This window comes from Trachypithecus francoisi, unplaced genomic scaffold, assembly GCF_009764315.1.
Source record: "Trachypithecus francoisi isolate TF-2019V2 unplaced genomic scaffold, Tfra_2.0 Lachesis_group16, whole genome shotgun sequence".
In the NCBI taxonomy this organism is placed as follows: Eukaryota; Metazoa; Chordata; class Mammalia; order Primates; family Cercopithecidae; genus Trachypithecus; species Trachypithecus francoisi.
The window spans coordinates 11,850,426-11,869,008 of NW_022681461.1; the positions used below are offsets into that span (position 1 = coordinate 11,850,426).

Sequence of the window (18,583 nt, forward strand, 5' to 3'; positions counted from 1 at the left end):
TTTTTGTATGCTTTGTTGAAGATCTGTTGGCTGTAAGTATTTGGCTTTATTTCTGGGTTCTCTATTCTGTTCCATTGGTCTATGTGCCTATTTTTATACCAATATCATGCTGTTTTGATGACTATAGCTTTGTAGTACAGTTTGAAGTTGGGTAATATGATGCCACTTGGACACATTCTTTAGGATAAATTCCTGTAAGAGAATCAAAGGGTATGCCAAATTTTAAAGCTTTAGATTTGGCAGGAATATTTAAGTTCCACTTCACAAATGAAGAATGTGAGGGTGGCCAGGCACAATGGCTCACACCTGTAATCCCAGCACTTTGGTAGGCTGAGGTGGTGGATCACCTGAGGTTGGGAGTTCGAGACCAACCTGGCCAACATGGTGAAACCCCATCTATGTTAAAAATACAAAATTAGTTGGATGTGGTGGTGCATGCCTGGTAATCCCAGCTACTTGGGAGGCTGAGGCAGGATAATTGCTTGAACCTGGGAGGCGGAGGTTGCAGTGAGCTGAGATCGCACCATTGCACTCCAGCCTGGGCAACAAGAGTGAAACTTCATCTCACAAAACAAAAAAAAAAAAAAAAAAGAAAAAAGAAGAATCTTAGCGAGGGTGTAGTGGTTTATACGTATGGATCTTTAAATTCAATTTTGCTTCTCTCTCTCTGTCTCTCTCCCTCTCTTTCTTTTCGTTAGAGGCATAATCTTGCTCTGTTGCCCAGGCTGGTGTGCAGTGGTGTGATTACAGTTTACTGTAGCCTTGAACTCCTGGGCTCAAGCTATCCTCCTGCCTCAGCCTCCCAAGTAGTTAGGACTACAGGCATGCACTACCACACATTAATTTTAATTTTTATTTTTTGTAGAGTTGGGGGGTCTCACTATGTTGTCCAGGGTGGTCTTGAACTCCTCGTTCCAATAATATGCCTATGCTATCTGGGGTATATACCCTGGGGTTCGTTGTTGTGCGCCAAGAAAGAATTCAGGACACAGACACGTGTGGGTGGGTTCAGTAGTGGAAAGTTTGATAGACAGAAGAAAGGAGAGAGGAGAGCAGCTTCTCGGGAAAGAGAGAGGTCCGAAGAGGGGGTGAGGCGGTGGATCGCAGCAGATTTTATAGGCATCAGGTTGGAGAAGGCAGTGTCTGATTTACATAGGGCTCACACATTGGTTCCATCAGGTATGACGTGTACATACTGTGTGGGGGCGGGGGAAAAGGAAGGCTTGTCTCCCTACCCTAATCTTATTCTGCAAATGGGCTTTCCTGTTGATCTGCACCATGTTGTCTGCTTCTTACTGTACACGTGGCTGACAGAGAAGAGAAGGTGGAGCTGCCATCTTGAACATGTCTATCTCCGAGTTTCTGCCGGCATTCACCAGTGCAAGCTGCTAGGTGGCTTGTGTATGTCTGCAGCTTGACCTTACAGGCTGCTCTTTGTTAGAAAATGATTTGGGGCTGCTTTTCATTAAAGAGAAAAGCCTTACCAAGGGCTCCCATACTCTCATTATCTGCCTAAGTGATTTCTTCTTAACTCCTATATCACCAATTGATCTTCCTGCTTCGGCCTCCCAAAATGCTGGGATTACAGGCATGAGCCACCACGCCTGGCCTTTAAGTTCAATTTTTCTGACCCTGAATTACATACCATTTACAGTTTACCATGGAAACCATTTGCCACTGTAAAAGATTTTGCATCAGAACCATTCATTGTGTGAAATCCCAGACTGCTTCCCTCCATTTCCCAGTTTTGCCACATTCATTTAGATTCAGCTCTGGTTGTTGGTATTACATTCTGTTCTGTGGTCTATTTGTGGTAAACCTTTTAGTTTGACACAAGGCAGTGGTTAGGTCTTTTGTTGAGCATTATTATTTGCTTAATTCCTCAGAAGATCTCAAGAGGACTGTCTGGTACCTAAGAGGTGCTCAATAAATGGTTGATTGCTCAATAGTTACCACAATCAATCCTCTAACTCCAGAGGACCAGCTATGTTTCAGAAACCTCATGATCAATCATGTTCTCCTAACATTTATGTTCTAGATGGAAATTGCTGTAGACTTTTTGAGAGGTCCATGACTGTTCTAAGCCTTACGACTATAGAGTTTTGTAATACAGCGTGTTGTATTTTCTATGTTACCTTATTAAAGGCATGGAGATAAGGAAATCAGCAGAAGAGGAGAAAGAGATAGCTGGGCTCCAGTGTTCACTCTCTCTCCCCATGATTAGTCCAAAAATGAAACAGGCAAACATTTATTGAGTACCTACAAGGCTAGACTGAACAGAGGAATCCAAGTTAAATGAATTCCATTATATAGCCCAATTCTGATTATATCAGCTATTCACATTTAGTTTTATGTATCATAATAAGGTTTATTAAAGATGCTGTGGAAAGAGTGACCAATAGAAATTAGCTCTGTGTTCTGTATGGTTCAAAGTAGGGAGATAAAAGTATAATTTCCTGAATCACATTGAAAGGAGTCAGCCAGCTTGCTTTAGGCAGACAGTAAGGGAAGGGTCCCCAGAGAACCTCCCATCCGTGTTTCGTATAGATAAGGGAACTTACATAGGCGTCTTGCCTAAACATGCCTACAGTGGACTAAGGGCCCGCATGCACACTGGGGGAATGGGGTGGAGCCACCAGTAATTTGCGTCTTATACAAATAGGGAACCCAGCCCCATCAGCTTGCATGTAAAAGCCCTTGTATTCAACTGTGAAGCTGGCAACTGGGACCCTGCTTTCAGGACCCTTCTCTTTGCTGAGAGCTTTCCTTTTGCTTAATAAATTCTACTCCACTCACTCTTCAAATGGCTGCGTATCTAATTTTTCCTGGTCTTGAGACAAGAACCTTGATCTAGCCGAGCTAAGGAGAAAAAAATCCTACGTCAACATGGTTTATTGCCAAATGAAGATAATTTGTTTTCTTAGGTTCACAATGTACAGAGGCAGAGAATTAAGGGAATAATTTCACAGGGAATACACTCCATAGATGATGTATATTAACTACATAGTGAGTTCCAAAACTATTAAAATCTAGTTGTTCAATTAAGATTGAAGCAGACCTCTGTGGAAAGTAAAGTCTAATTAAAGATTGAGGTGGGTGTGGTATTAATGCCTGTAATCCCAGCACTTTGGGAGGCTAAGGCAGGAGGACTGCTGAGCCCAGGAGTTTGAGAACAGCCTGGGCGACTTAGGGAGACCCCAACTCTACAAAAACAATTAAAAAAGTTAGTCAGATGTGGTGACATGTGCCTGTAGTCCCAGCTACTCAGTGGTAGGCTGAGGTAGGAGGATTCATTAAGCCTGGGAGGTCAAGGCTGCAGTGAGCCATGATTGCACTACTGTATTCCAGCCTTGGCAACAGAGTGAGACTCTTGTCTTGAAAAGAAAAAAAAAAGAAAATAAAAATAATTGAGGTGTACCTTTACCTTTTGGAGGCTGAGGTTCTTGGGAGAGATGGTGTCCAACATACAGGAGATCTGTGAGGATATGCAAAGTCCCACGATGCTACAGGGTGGTGCCAGTGTTGCTGGACAGGCTTCAAAGCTTAAAGGCTAACAGGGTGTGGCCCTGTTGCAGCCTGAGCCGGTAGTGTTTAGGGAAGTGGCTGACAGAGCCTACGATCTGCCACCCACTGAGCTCTCAAAGCATCTCGCAAATTCTTGCGTTTATATGTATTTTGAAATCCTGTAGTTGAAGTCGGTAACGTATATATGGTGTTTGATAAGGTGTAATGTCACATTAGCTAGGGGAGGTGAAGTTTATTTCAACTTCATACATGTGGGATCTGATGAAGAGTGATGCTACATTCCCAGGGGTGGGGAGTAGCTCTAAGTTCTTAATTACCACAAAACATAAATCACTCACTCTTGTGGCAAACCATGTGATTGGAATCATTTCAAAGCAACGTAACGCAGCTGTTTATCTTGTGTCCGTTAATCTCCTGGGTTTGTGTCCTGGTCATCAAACTATGCTAACAGTGCTTGTGAAAGTGGGATTCAAATTCCACAAACACACACATCCACATAATATCTTCCTATATTGCAGGTTGACTCATTTAGAAACATGTTCTTTAAGAAAGGTTTCAGGTATATTACATGTATATCTAGCATTATTGTAAAATTTTTACATTATTATTGGGTATTTTCAGATAATACCTTTCCGATTGGGTGGTTTGGGGTGGTTTTAAAATTATTTTAAATATTATTTTAAAATTATTTTTTAAAAATTATTTTAAATGCCATAACCTATCTTTTAGTGCTCACGATGAAGGAAACTACGATGTTTACAAAATGGCAGTTTCTTGTTCATCTGAATAAAGACATCTACCAAGGGTAAACCGTAAGAAGCATTGTGGTGTACCTTGGGTTACTTTTTGAATTGCTTTCACACCTGCTTAATTTTATTTGAACAAGATCATAAAACAAAACAAAAATCCCACAGTTCTCAATGCATTCCCTTATCTAGTAGTAATATTACATTCCTTACCATAAACAGTAGCAAACATGATCTTGTGCATCTTGAAAAAGTAAATGATGTCAGTATTTATTTGCAATACATTACAGTACACTTAAATACAGTCAAAACAGAAGGGGGTGTATTAGTAATTTCTCTGACACATTACTCTGGCTCAGATAAAACATTCCGCCTTTGCCTTCAGTATCCAACTTAGCATTACCGTTTTGATTATATGCAGGCACCTTTTCAAAAAACAGTAAATCAGCATGCTATTTTGTTCGCTGCAGCACCAGGCATCCAATTTACTGAGGTTTGGCCACAAGGTGCAATCCTGTTGTTTTCTGGGGGCCCGACTGTAGTAACAGCGTGTCCCTTCCAGCCTCTTATTACGGACCCTCCTTGAGGTCAGGAAAGGTCCAAGCTTTACCGCAGTCCCCAGCGTTTGATGCTACCCCGGCATCAGGTGGGGAGCGTTAAGAACCCTTCCTAAGAGTGACTGATTGATGGCGGGGGAAGGGGTGGGCGCGGGCTTAGTTCCGGGAAAACGCTGGGGCCCTCGTTGGGAGTGTACAGAAAGGTGACTTGAAGAACGTGGGGAGTAGCTCGCAGTTCGGTACGGTGGGGCGGTGGCCAGGGCTGCTGGGGACAAGGCGCCGGCAGCCAGCGGAACACCCGCCCCTAATTCCCGCTCCCGTGCACGCTCCGCCCCCACGCGCGCGCTCCCTCTCGTCAGGCGCGCAGAGGGGCGGGGCGGAGCGCGCACCGGGGTAACAGGGGACGCGCCGGGAAGGGGGCGTGCGCTCCGCCCCGCCCCTTTCGCGGCCTCGCACGCCCCGCCCCCACTCCCTGCGCGTGCTGGGAGCCGGCTGGCAAGGCGTGCGGTGGGCGGGGCGCCGCGCTGACGTTGCCCGGGATGCGGGCAGGTTCCGCCGCCTCCAGCGCCGCCGCCGCAGCTGCCGCCGCCGCCGCCGCCGCCGCCGCCGCCTCCGCCTCCCCTGCCACCAGGGTTTGTATGAAAACACCGGGCGGCGGGCGGCGAGGGATCCGCCGTGCTCCAGGTGCCGAGCCGGGTGCTGCGGCTCTTCTCAGTCCCCGCCAGCGCCCCATCCTGAGCCGGTGAGCGCCTCGCTGCCGTCCGCGCGTCCCGGTCGGCCGTCCCTCTGCTCTCCCCGGGCCGCGGGAGATGCAGGCGGCGGCGCCCGGGGGTAGGAGGGGTGACCCTGGATCTCTGCGCCCCTTACCTGACGGGTTGTGTAACGCATGTCTTTCACGGGGCGTGAGGGGAAAGCACTAAGTCTTGAGGGAAAGCCCTGACGGGCTGGGGCTTTGGCTGGGTCTGGAAAACGCCTTCCCCAGTCCCCGGACCCTAGGTGGACCCCCGTCCCAGTCCTTGCGGAGGGTATTGGGCGCGGTCTCTGGGCGGAGGCCGCCTCTTGTGCTCTACCCTTCCTCTCGGGCCCGAGCTCGCGGCGCCGCGGGGAGTCTAACCGAGGGGCTGCAGGGCCGGGGGCGGGCGCGCCCAACCCTGCGCCCCCCCCTCCGCAGTGGTAGCCGGCCGCCGGGTCGCGGGCCACTGTGCATCGGAATCCTAAGGTTCCCGGCTGAGCGCCAGCAAGGTGGGATTTGCTGTGACATCGGCGATGGGCAGGTTTGCTTCCTCTCACTGGGTGGTTTGAGCTGAAGTGTGTCTTCTGTTTACAACTTGTCGCCTTGAGCATTTGGTTTGAACCTGCATCGGATCACCTTCGATGACAGTGCAGAGTTTCCTTAGTGTCTTCCTTCCTGAATTGCGGGTTCTCAATTGCAAGTGTTCAAGGACTGCTGTAACCCAAAGGCTTGCTCGACTCTACCGTAATTTTACCCCTTGTGCCGTATAAACCTCTTATGAACACCAGGGCAATTGGAGTTGGTTGGGTTCCTTTCCTGGGCGTTTACTCATTGTAGAATGGAGTTTTCATGCATCATGTGTAATCGATGTGAATGTTGATAATTTAAAGCCCATTTCCCGTTTTAACGTTGCTCACTCAAGTGCCTGAAAGTAGCGAAAATTTTCTTTGGCAGTATTAATTCTATTTGGGTTTTTTCCTTTAGGTGTTTAAAATTGTAATTGTGGTTAATTACAATTCATGACAATTTGTGGTTAGAAAGGACCTTAACAGTCTTCTTAGTCACTCATTTTCACTTACCTTTTATGTCCGTTTTTAAAGCTTTATGTAAATCAAATTATCCTTTGTGAATCTCTGAATTATTCTTATAAACTGGTTGTCTGAGAAAACCAGAAGGTTATTTTTGTAATTGTATTGTGGAATGTTTTTAGTTCAGTAGGCCAAAAAAGAAGTGATTTATTTAAGGAACTTTAAATGGTGCTTATTTTAAAACGTGCCAAATGTCAGAACCAAACAAAACTCTAAAAGATCTGTATTTCCTATGTAGAATTACTGCGAGATAATAAGTCGTGCCTTACCCACTCTTTCTCATCCTGCAGGCAGAGTTCTAATATGACTTGTTCATGTTCCCATTCCACTTCTCTTGAGTTAAATTCTATGGTGAAGTTATAGGTTCATTTTTAATGATCACGAAACTCTGCCTTGAATTGATTCATCACATAGTTACAACTGCAGACTCATTCTGAACTTGGAAATGAAGTGGATAGGCTTAACACTACCCTCGTGTTTGGCCAACATAGCAAAACATTTAAATCTATTAATGTAATTTAAACTTTTGTAGAAACAATATTTATAAAGCTTTTCCAATTAACTTGAATTGAGGCATTGTTCTCTTTAGAATAGTCTAGCTAGGCTGCTATATAATAATGGTTTTACTTCCATTAGCAGAAGGAAAAGAAGTCCAAGAGTTATGAAATTTTGTAATTTGTATTCTACGTTTTTTTTTTTTTTTTTTTTTGAGACGGAGTCTCGCTGTGTCACCCAGGCTGGAGTGCAGTGGTGCGATCTTGGCTCACTGCAGCCTGCCCCTACCGGGTTCAAGCGATTCTCCCGCCTCAGCTTCTTGATTGTAGGCGTGTGCCACCACGCCCAGCTAATTTTTGTGTTTTTAGTAGAGACAAGGTTTCACCATGTTGGCCAGGCTGGTGTCGAACTCCCAACCTCAGGTGATCCACTGGCCTCAGCCTCCTAAAGTGCAGGGATTACAGGCGTGAATCACCGCGCCTGGCCTGAATTTTTTTTTTTTGAGACGGAGTTTCGCTCTTGTGGCTCAGGCTGGAGTGCAGTGGCGCGATCTTGGCTCACTACAACCTCTGCCTCCTGGGTTCAAGCGATTCTCCTGCCTCAGCCTGCCGAGTAGCTGGGATTACAGGCGCATACCACCACTGCCAGCTCTAATTTTTTGTAGTTTTAGTAGAGACGGGGTTTCACCATGTTACTGAAGCTGGTCTTGAACTCCGACCTCAGGTGATCTGCCCACCTCGGCCTCCCAAAGTGCTGGGATTACAGGCATGAGCCACCGCGCCCGGCCTGGCCTTAATTTTTTTAAACCTCATCCAAAGTATTCATCTTCCCAGATCTGCTTTTCTTGCTTGAAGTCCCCCACTATCTGAAAGTTGAACAGTGCGTGAGTAGTAACTGATGCACCTGTCAGAGGGCCATCTGCAAGATGGGAGCTTCCCTTAGGCAATGGATTTCAGTATAAACAACAGAAATTGTGTAGGGTGGGCCCTGAATTTTAAACTTCAGATGTTATTGTTGATTACTATGCCTGTGTACTATAGTGTAGTGGCTAAGGGGTTGGGCCTCAGAGCCAGATGGCTCGGTTTGGGTCCTGGCTTTACTTTAGGCAAGTTATTTTTATTTATTTATTTATTTTAAGGCAAGTTATTTGTCCTTTTTGAGCTCCAAAAATGACATAATAATAGTGTATACTCTTAAGATATTCTCAAATATTAAGTGATTAATACATGTACAGTGCTTAGTCCACAGTGCCTGGCATTTAGTAGCTGGTGCCTAGGAAATGTTGCTATTATTACCATTGCTCTTCCTCAGTCTTCAAAGGGATCTAGCAAGCGGAAAAAGGACTTTTGGCGGATGGAGCAGTATTAGTGCAGATTAATTCTACTATGACCCATTTGCTCTTTTGGGGTTAAATGAGAGCTTAGTCTCACTGTCCTACCTTGGAAACATGTAAGTCAGTTTTAAATAGAACAGCTAGACCCTGAGCTGGGTGCCCTGGGATGCTACTGGAGAGCTGCTGATATATCCTTGTTTGTCCCTTCTGACAGAACTTTGGATTGTGTCCCTCCTGTTGGTGATGGCTGCTATTTTAATCTTTTAATCATCTGTTTTTGAGTTTGTGATTGGGTGTTTCTTTGACCATAATGTGCCGTTATAAAAAATGTAATCTGTCAAAATATTGGTAGGTACATACGTGTTTATTTGATCAGAATATTGTATGTTGTTTCCAGGGCACACAAAATCAGTTTTATCTAAGTATTCTTTATTTTCTTTTTTATTGATATTATACAGAGTGAGGTCAGTTTTGATTTGACATTGTGTTCATTTTCAGCTTTCATATAATTTTCCTAGGAACTTTTTTTTTCCCCTCCAGTATGATTTTACATACTTGTTCTTGATTTGCAGAGGTCTAATATTAAAACTCTAAATGCTTTCAAACATTTGGTCTCAGAACCCTTTTACACTGTTAAAAGTTGTTGAGGATCCCCAAAAAGCTTTTGTGAATTTATCTATATTTACTGTATTGTAAATGAAAAGAGAAATATAAATTGTTTTGTCAGTTCACTTAAAATGACAATTATAAACTCTTTACATGTTAATATAAACACCATATTTTTAATGGAAACAACTTTTTTTTTAAAACAAAAAATCAAGTAGTGAGAAAAGTGGCATTGTTTTACTTTTTTTGTAAATCTGTCTGGTTTAAGGGAAACAGCTGGATTATCATATCTGCTCCTGCATCGAGTCTATTGCAATACGTTGTTTGGGTTGAAGTACATATAGAGAAAATCCAGTGTCACACAGGTAATGGCTGAACAGGGTGGAGAGGCCAGGGGAGGGAGCATTTTAATAGCCTTTTCAGATAATTGTGGATATTGTTTGATATTATATCAACACTCAGTAAGTGGCAGTTTCTTAAAGGTTAGATGCAGTGAGAAATCATGTAAGTGGATTTTTGCATGCTCTAGTAAAACCCATTGGCTTGAACTTTGAATTGATCTTATACCCATTCCTGAGATTGTAACATCATTCCTTGGTCATTTATAAATATTGGTTTAGTGTTATGCAGATCTTCCAAATGTTGACATCTTTCATCATGCAATATCAAAGAAAGTTATGGTTGTTAATATCACCACCCATTTTGTTAGAGACAAATTATTGGGAAGCTGTTTAGGTCTTGACATGACGATGGTGGATATGAATTTTCCAGAATTCGGATTTTTGCTTGAAAGCTCAAATTTTATCATTGGCAACAAATGTGACTTGTTTACTTAAAGTGACAAGCAAGCTCAGTTTATTCATTTCTGAGAAAACCTCTGCTAAAATATTCCAATTTGAATAACCATAGTCTGTCAATGGTTCTTTCAGTCACTTTCATTAAAAAAGAGGCTAGCTCAAGCTGTCAGTTCAGTTACAAAAGCACTTTACTTTGAGACAACCATCAACTATTGTAATTCAGTATGTAGCAGAAATGGTTCATGCAAACTTCCCATTTTGTCACATAAAAAGGTGTGTAAAAATTAATAACGTTTACTGTTTCAAGGACATTCTTAAGTGACATTGACTTTTTCTTGTCTTTTTTTTTTTTTTTGAGGTGGAGTCTTGCTCTCTTGCCCAGGCTGGAGTGCAGTGGTGCAATCTCAGCTCACTGCAAGCTCTGCCTCCTGGGTTCATGCCATTCTCCTGCCTCAGCCTCCCGAGTAGCTGGGACTACAGACGCCCGCCACCTCGCCCGGCTAGTTTTTTGTATTTTTAAGTAGAGACGGGGTTTCACGGTGTTAGCCAGAATGGTCTCTCATCTCCTAACCTTGTGATCCACCCGCATACACCTTCCAAAGTACTGGGATTACAGGCGTGAGCCACGGCTGGCTTTTTGTTGTTTTATAATTGCTGATAGTTGATGGTGACTTTAATTCAGTCCAAGATGACAGTAATTTTAGTATTTTAAATTTTAGTATTATACAAATAGTGTTATACAAATAGGGGACCACACATCTTGTGGGTCCCCTAAAAGAGTGTCAGGACCCCAGGGGCCCATGCACCATGCTTTTAGAACTTCTGGATTTAAATCTTAAAGAGGATTTCTCACAAACCTTTGATTAAGAAGTGAAGTGGTAGTGACAATCTCTGGTTTGTTTTTGTTTTAGGCTTTGGGACCTGGTAAAGGCCTTATTAAAAAAAAAGTATTCTAGCTAGGTAGTAGGAATAAGCTCTACAGTGTTCTCTAGCACTATAGGATGGCTGTAATTGATAATATATACTTTCGAATAGCCAGGAGGATATGAAATGCTCTGAACACAAAGAAATGGTAAATGTTTGAGATGATGGATTTGCTAATTACCCTGATCTGATTGCTATACATTACATATATCAAAAGATCACTGTGTACCTCCTAAATACATATGATTATTATGTGTGAATTAAAAAATTTAAAGAAAAATATTTTAACGTACAAAATTAAGTACAGTAAAGGTTATTCACAGAAAGTTTCTTAATGGTTTTAGTCAGGTGCTGATGCAATGGAATTATAGTATTAGTAATCTGAATACCATCTAAAAACAAAAATCAGACCTGTTACACATTTCTGTGTAAATGTTCAAATTTAACATTTTGGGAATGGAAATATTGAACAGTGAAGGCACAATGTGAAAAGCTCCACTAGTATCTAACTCATAAGCTTAAAAAAAGTGACCTGGTTTCCCTTCTTAATCTCTGCTCATTTCTCACTTAATTCATGCTGAGGATGAGCTGCCCTATGGAGAAATGCCAGTACTTGCTGTCTTTGCCTTACATTTTTCCTTATGGGCAAAGTGATTTAAAATTATGAAGATTATAAGGATGTTGGTTATAGAGGGATTAAAAACAATAATAAAGTCAGCCAGGGGGATTTATGGTCAGATAATGTGAATAAAAATCGGAACACTGCCTACATATAATAGAGTTTAGTGAATTAAAAAATATTATTTTTATAAGAACTCTTTAGATTTATTAATTTATGGTCAACGCACTTTCTAGACTCCTTTGTGGTGCATGGTGAAAACTAATCTCTCACGTTTTAATTTAATCTCATTAATTTTAACTTTTATTTACATTTGAAACAACTTTTTTCCCCAGTTTTTAACACAAGATTCATATTTTGGTCTTTAAAAAAATACTCATTTTAAAAAATGATGGTAAAACATATATAACATAAACTTTACCATTTAAATCATTTTGAAGTGTGTAGTTTAGTGGCATCAAGTATATTCACATTGTTGTGCAGCCGTCATCACCGTACATCTACAGAACTTTTTTTATCTTCTCAAATTGAAACTCTATGTATTAAACAATTACTCTCCCCCCCCCCACATAGTCCATTCCCTGGCAGGCACTGTTCTATTTTCTGTTGCTATGAATTTGACAACTCTGAGTATGTCACATGAGTGGAGTCAATCATACAGCATTTATCTTTTTGTGACTGGCTTATTTCATTTAGCACAATGTCTTCAAGCTTTGTTCATGTTGTACTGTGTGTCAGGACTTTCTTTTTAAGGCTGGATAATCTGTTGTGTGCATATGCCAGATTTTGTTTATGCATTCATCCATTGATGGATCGACACTTGAGTTGCTTGTGCATAATGCTGCTTTGAATCTAGGTATGTCAACATCTCTTCAAGACCTTGCTTTTTTTTGAGATGGAGTCTCGCTGTGTCGCCCAGGCTGGAGTGCAGTGGTGCATTCTCGGCTCATTGCAAGCTTTGCCTCTGGGTTCAGGTGAATCTCCTGCCTCAGCCTCCCAAGTAGCTGGGACTACAGGTGTGTGCCAACACACCTGGTTAATTTTTTTTGTATTTTTAGTAAAGATGGGGTTCTACCATGTTAGCCAGGATGGTCCCTGTCTCCTGACTTTGTGATCCACTTGACTCGGCCTCCCAAAGAAGACCTTGCTTTCAGTTCTTTTGAGTATATACCTGGAAGTGGAATTGCTGAATTATATGATAATTCTATTTTTAATTTTTCAAGGAACCCTCATACTGTTTTCCATAATGGCTGCACCATTTTATATTCCTATCAATAGTTCACAAAGATTCTAATCTATCCACATCAGCACTTACTATCTTCTGTTTTTGTTTTGTTTTTGGTAGCAGCCATCTTAATGGCTGCAAAGTGGCTTCTTGTAGTTTTGATTTGCCTTCACATTGCTGTATTTGGTTTGCTAGTATTTTGTTGAAGAGTTTTGCATTAATGGTCATAAAGAATATTGGTCTGTCATTTTCTTGTAGCATCTGTCTGACTTTGATATCAGGGCAGTGCTGGCTTTTTAGAATGAGGTAGGAAGTGTTCCTTCTTCACTTTTCTGGAAGAGTTTGAAAAGAACTAGTCTTTTTTTTTTTTTTTTTTTTTTTTAATGTTTTATAGAATTTACCAGTGAAGCCATCAGATTTAGGGCTTTGCTTTGTAAGGAGGTTTTTTTGTTTGTTTGTTTTAGACGGAGTCTCTCTTTGTCGCCAGGCTGGAGTGCAGTGGTACGATCTTGGCTCATTGCAACCTCTGCCTCATGGGTTCAAGCAATTCTTCTGCCTCAGCCTCCTGAGTAGCTGGGACTACAGGCACGCGCCACCATGCCCAGCTAATTTTTGTATTTTTAGTAGAGACAGGGTTTCACCATGTTGGCCAGGCTGGTCTTGATCTCTTGACCTTGTGATCCACCCACCTTGGCCTCCCAAAGTGCTGGGATTACAGGTGTGAGCCACCACGCCGAGCCTGTAAGGAGGTTTTTAATTACTGATTAAATCTCCTCAATAGTTACGGGTCTATTTAAATTTTCTATTCCTTTGTGGTTCAGGCTTGGTAGGTTTTGTGTTTCTAGGAATTTATCTCATCTACGTTGTCCAATTGGTGTACTGTTGTTCACAGTACTCTGTTATAAAAAATCCTTTTTGCCTTTGTAGAATTGGTCATAATGTCTCCCCTTTCATTTCTGATTTTAGTAATTTGAGTCTTCTCTCTCTCTTTTAAATCTTGCTAAAGGTTTGTCAGTTTTGTTAATTTTTCAAAGCACCAACTTTTGGTTTTGTTGATTTTCTTTATTGTTTTTCTAGTCTCTATTTTAATTATTTCTGCTCTGGTCTTTTTTATTTTCTTCCTTCTGCTCACTTTGGGTTTAGTTCTTCTTTTTCTCATTCCTTAGTTATAAAGATAGGTTGTTTTGAGAGCTGTCTTCCTTTTTAATGTGTTTATGTCTATAAATTTTCAACTTAGCACTGGTTTTGCTATATCCTATAAGTTGTGGTTTGTCATGTCTTTGCTTTCATTTGTCTCTGTTTTCTGATTAACCCAGTGATTTCTTCTTTGATTCATTGGTTGAGAGTGTGTTGTTTAATTTCCATAAATTTGTGAATTTTCCAGTTTTCTTTCTCAGATTGATTTCTAACTTATTCCTGTTGTGAGGTTGGAGAGCATACTTTGTATGATAAATATCTTTTGAAATCAATTGAGACTTAATTTGTATCCTAATATATAGCCTGTTTTGGAGAATGTTCTATGTGCACTTGAGAGGAATTCATATTCTGTTGTTGAGTACCTTGTTCTAAATATATGTTAGTTCTAGTTGATTCATTGTGTTGTTCAAATCGTCTCTCTCTTCACTTCTTTCTGGTTATTTTTTTCCTTATTGAGAATGGTGTATTAAGCCTCCACCTTTTATTATAGAAGTATTTCTCCCCTTAATTATGTTACTTTTTGCCTCATATTTTGATGATTTGTAACTACTTCATATATTTTGTTGGTGTGTAAATGTTTATAATTGTTTTATCTTCTTGCTCTGTTGAACTTTTATTAATATATAATATACTTTTTCTCTTGTAAACTTTTTTGATTCAGTCTGTTTTGTCTGATACTAGTATAGCCCTTCCTGCTCTCTTTTGGTTACTATTTGCATGGAATATCTTTTTCCATTCTTTCACATTCCATGTATTTGTGCCATGGGATCTAAAGTAAGTCTTCTGCAGACAACATACAGTTGGATCATTTAAAAAAAAACTATTCTGCCAATCTTTGTGTTTTGGTTGGCAAATTTAATCCCTTTACATTTAAAGTAATTACTTCCTAAAGTAAGAAGGGGCCTATTTCTGTTCTTTGTTTTTTATATGCCATGTAGCTGTTTTTATTCCTCATATTTTATATATTTTGATTTCTATTGGGATATTAGCTGGAGCGACTTTGGGTTATAGTGGTTTCTTTATAAAAACGGGTCAAAGTCATAGGTTAGAGGCAGAGAAAAATGTGTGTTTCAAGGTAAGATTTTAAATCTCATTTATCACCTGTATAGACTTAGAAATTTTGGCTTTAAGTCTGAAAATAGTTGAAATCTGAGTTGGAGGAATAGTTTTTTTAAACAAATCATTTAATAATTGAAGGGTAATGGGATTCTGCTCTTCAAATCTACCTCATTTGTTGATAGTAAAATGGAAATGTCACAAAGCAAAACTAATTAGACTTTTTATAAGTGGCTGAACATCTTTTGTGGAGTAGTGTGTGAACCTTACAGATTTGTTTGGTTTTTATAAGAATGCATGTTCAGGAAAGATATATAAGCTTTTTGTAGGTTTACTCTTACCCATACTTTTTGATAAAATTAATGACAATAAAATAGGTGAAATCAATTTGCCTGTTTGCAGATTGTACTAAAATATAACATAATCATTGGACTGGACTTGGTGGCTCACACCTGTAATCTCAGTACTTTGGGAGGCCGAGGTGGGAGAATTGCTTGAGCCCTTGAATTTGAGACCAGCCTGGGCAATATGACAAGACCCCTTCTCTGCAAAGAATGAAAAAAACAATTAGGTGGGTGGTGGTGTGCACCTGTGGTCCCAGCTGAGGCGGAAGGATTGCTTGAACGCAGGAGGTTGAGGCTGCAGTGAGCCATGTTTGTGCCACTGTACTGCAGCCTGAGTGACAGAGCAAGACCCTGTCTCAAAAACAAACACACACACAAAAGACCCAAAACAACCTCCCCCAAAAAAGACCCTGCTAAACTCTTCCAAAGTAATTGCACCATTTTACATCCCTGTCAGCAGTGTGTGAGGGTTCCAGTTTCCCACATCCTTGCTAACACTTGCTATTATCTGTCTTTTTAAAGTTTAGCCATTCTATTGGTTGTGAAGTGGTATCTCATTGTAGGCTAAGTTTCAAAATAGCAGTTAGGCATAACAGGAATGGTAGTACTCTAAGATAAAGTTAACATTCCAATTAAAGTATTGAATAGGCTGACCTAGGAATGGTTCTTGACCCTGGCTATACATGATTAGTATCACTTCCTAATTTAAAAAAGTTGATGTTACAACTTCATTTCATTTCTGAGGATATTGTATTATTCTCTTCACACTCCACAGCCCAAATCCTTCATTTAAAAATAAAACAGTGAAGACACACTTGTAGAGAAAGAACCACTCTCCCTTAAGCAAAGAGAGGGTTTACCATAGGCTGCTAAATAGTTTAAAGAATTGTTGGAATGTATCAGTATAGGTTCAGTCAGGAGACAGAAACCACACAGTAATTTAGCAGGGAAAGAATAAGGAATTATTGACTATAACAGGGGATTGGAGTAATATTTACCAGTGAGAAGTAAAGATAATGCTAAAGAATATAGGAATAGCAGATATAAGGAGCAGTGACTATCCCAAGACTAAGATAGAGTGCGTTTCCATCTTCCAGATGAACCTAGATCTTATTGGAAAGGGCACGGTCCAGGCTATGTCAAAGGGCAAGTTCAAGCTATGGTACAGCAGTAGTGGAATTTGCTGGAAATCTACCCCTTAGGGTACCAGGGAATGCTGTTGATGAAGAGGTATCTCATCAGAGACCTCTACTACAAAACTACGTAGGCTCTTGTTGGAAAAAGAGCACATACTGAGGAGCCTGGTGGTGGGGAAACCATCCTTGTTGAAGGAGTAGGGCCCTGGAAAAGTCTTGCCTACTGGAGCCAAGTGAATGCCCTGGAACCAGGGAGCACAATTCTTTTCCCTTGCAATGCCTTTCCAGTGCCCTCTACTGACAGAGCTTAATGTCATGTCAGCTGGCAGATAAAAAAATATTTAAAGGGCACAAATCCATTTTCACAGAGCAGACAAAAAGGGTGAATTGGGAGATGAGGGGCAAGAAATCATTATCTGGCATAGGCATTAAGTGGCTTACGTAGGAGGAATTAAGTTGGGAGAGCTGAAGAAAGAGACAGTAGGTTGAGCTGTAAGGAACAACCCTCACATCTTAGCACAGAACTGGGAAACAAAGAGAGTTATCTCTTTTATGATTAGGAAACCTCCGGTCTAATTGTGAAATTGCTTCTAGAGTTTCATTTCTGGAACCACACTGCTGTTTCAGAATCTGGAAACAGTCGAGGTTAGGACGCTATGGTGATCAGGAACCTCGGACTATGCTTACTAGCTGTAGAACCATGTTGGACCTGTTCTCGTGTGCACCAGCTGCCTGCTAGTGACTGCCCCAACTTTTCTAAATCTTTATATCTTGGAGGAACTGTGAAATAACTTTTAGGTCTCTTGTCTTTTTGATAATAGCCATCCTAACAGGTGTGAGGCGATGATATTTCATTGTGGTCTTGAATTTCATTTCTCTGATAAGTGATGTGGAGCACTTTTTATATACCTGTTGGCCATTTTAATACCTTCTTTGGAAGAGTATCTATTCATGTCTTTTGCTGATTTTTTAATTGGGTTATTCATTTTTTTTTTATTGCTACTGAGTTGTGTTTCTTATATATTTAAGATATTAACCTCTTATATCTTGAGATAAGCCATATGTCTAGATGTATGGCTGGCACAATATTTTCTCCCAGCCTATAGGCTGTCTTTCATTTTGTTATTTCCTTTGGTGTGCAGAACTTTTTAGTTTGACATAGTCCCATTTGTTTTTGTTTTTGTTGCCTATACTTTAGATCCTATACAAAAAATCGCCTAGACCAGTGCTGTGGAACTTGTTCACTGTGTTTTCTTCTAAGAGTTTTATGGTTCAGGTCTTACATTTAGGTCTTTAATTCACTTAGTGTAATGTTTTCAAGGTTCATTTATGTTCAATAGCATATATTGAACTTCATTGCTTTTTATGGCTGAATAGTATTCCATTGTATGTTTATACTACATATTGTTCATTTATCTATTGGTGGGCACTTGGGTAGTTTTTATCTTCTGACTGTTGTGAATAATGCTGCAGTGAACATTGGCATAAAGTATCTGTTCGAGTCTTTGTGTTTAGTTCTTTTGGGTATATACCTAAGAGTGGAATCCTGGGTCATATGGTAATTCTATGTTTAGCTTTTTGAGGAACTATCAAACTGTTTTTCACAGTAGTTGTATTTTCTTACACACCCACCAGCAACATACCTAGGTTCCAGTTTCTCTACATCCTAACACTTTTTCCCCCCATTTTTATGATAATGTCCTTTGATATACAAAAGTTGTTAGTTTTGATGAAGTCCAATTTATTTATTTTTTGTTGTTGTTCATGCCTTTGTTGTCCTAAGAATTCATTGCCAAATCCAAGGCATGCAGATTTACCCCCATATGTTCTTCTAAGAGTTTTACTTTATGTTTAGGTTGCTGATCCCTTTTGAGTAAATTTTGTATGTGATGTGACATAGGGGTCCAACTTCATTCTTTGGCATGTGGATATCAAGTTGTTCCAGCACCATTTGTTGAAGAGACTGGTTTTTCCAATTGAAGGGACTTGACACCCATGTCAAAAATCGATTGGCCGTAGATATATGAATTTATTTCTGGACTTTCATTCCATTGGTCTGTATGTCTGTCTGTATGCTACTACTAGCTGTTTTTAATTAATGTTATTTATTTAGGTTGGTGCAGAAGTAATCTCAGTTTCTGCCATTACTTTTAATTAAAAGTACAATTAACATTAAAAGTGATGGCAATAACTGTGATCACT

General features: G+C 40.6%; 1 protein-coding gene across 3 annotated transcripts in view; it reads left to right on the plus strand.

Moving 5' to 3' along the window:
- The first annotated feature begins 5,300 nt into the window (after nt 1–5,300).
- AGTPBP1 (ATP/GTP binding protein 1) overlaps nt 5,301–18,583 on the plus strand; it is a 200,513-nt gene continuing 187,230 nt past the window's right edge. For 2 of the 3 annotated variants that reach the window (XM_033236928.1, XM_033236930.1), the window contains exon 1: nt 5,307–5,570. In XM_033236928.1, coding sequence (XP_033092819.1) covers nt 5,368–5,570 — 203 coding nt within the window. In that variant the 5' untranslated portion in view covers nt 5,307–5,367. Of the gene's footprint in view, nt 5,571–18,583 lie in introns of all 3 variants that reach the window. The other variant, XM_033236931.1, reaches the window with a different exon arrangement.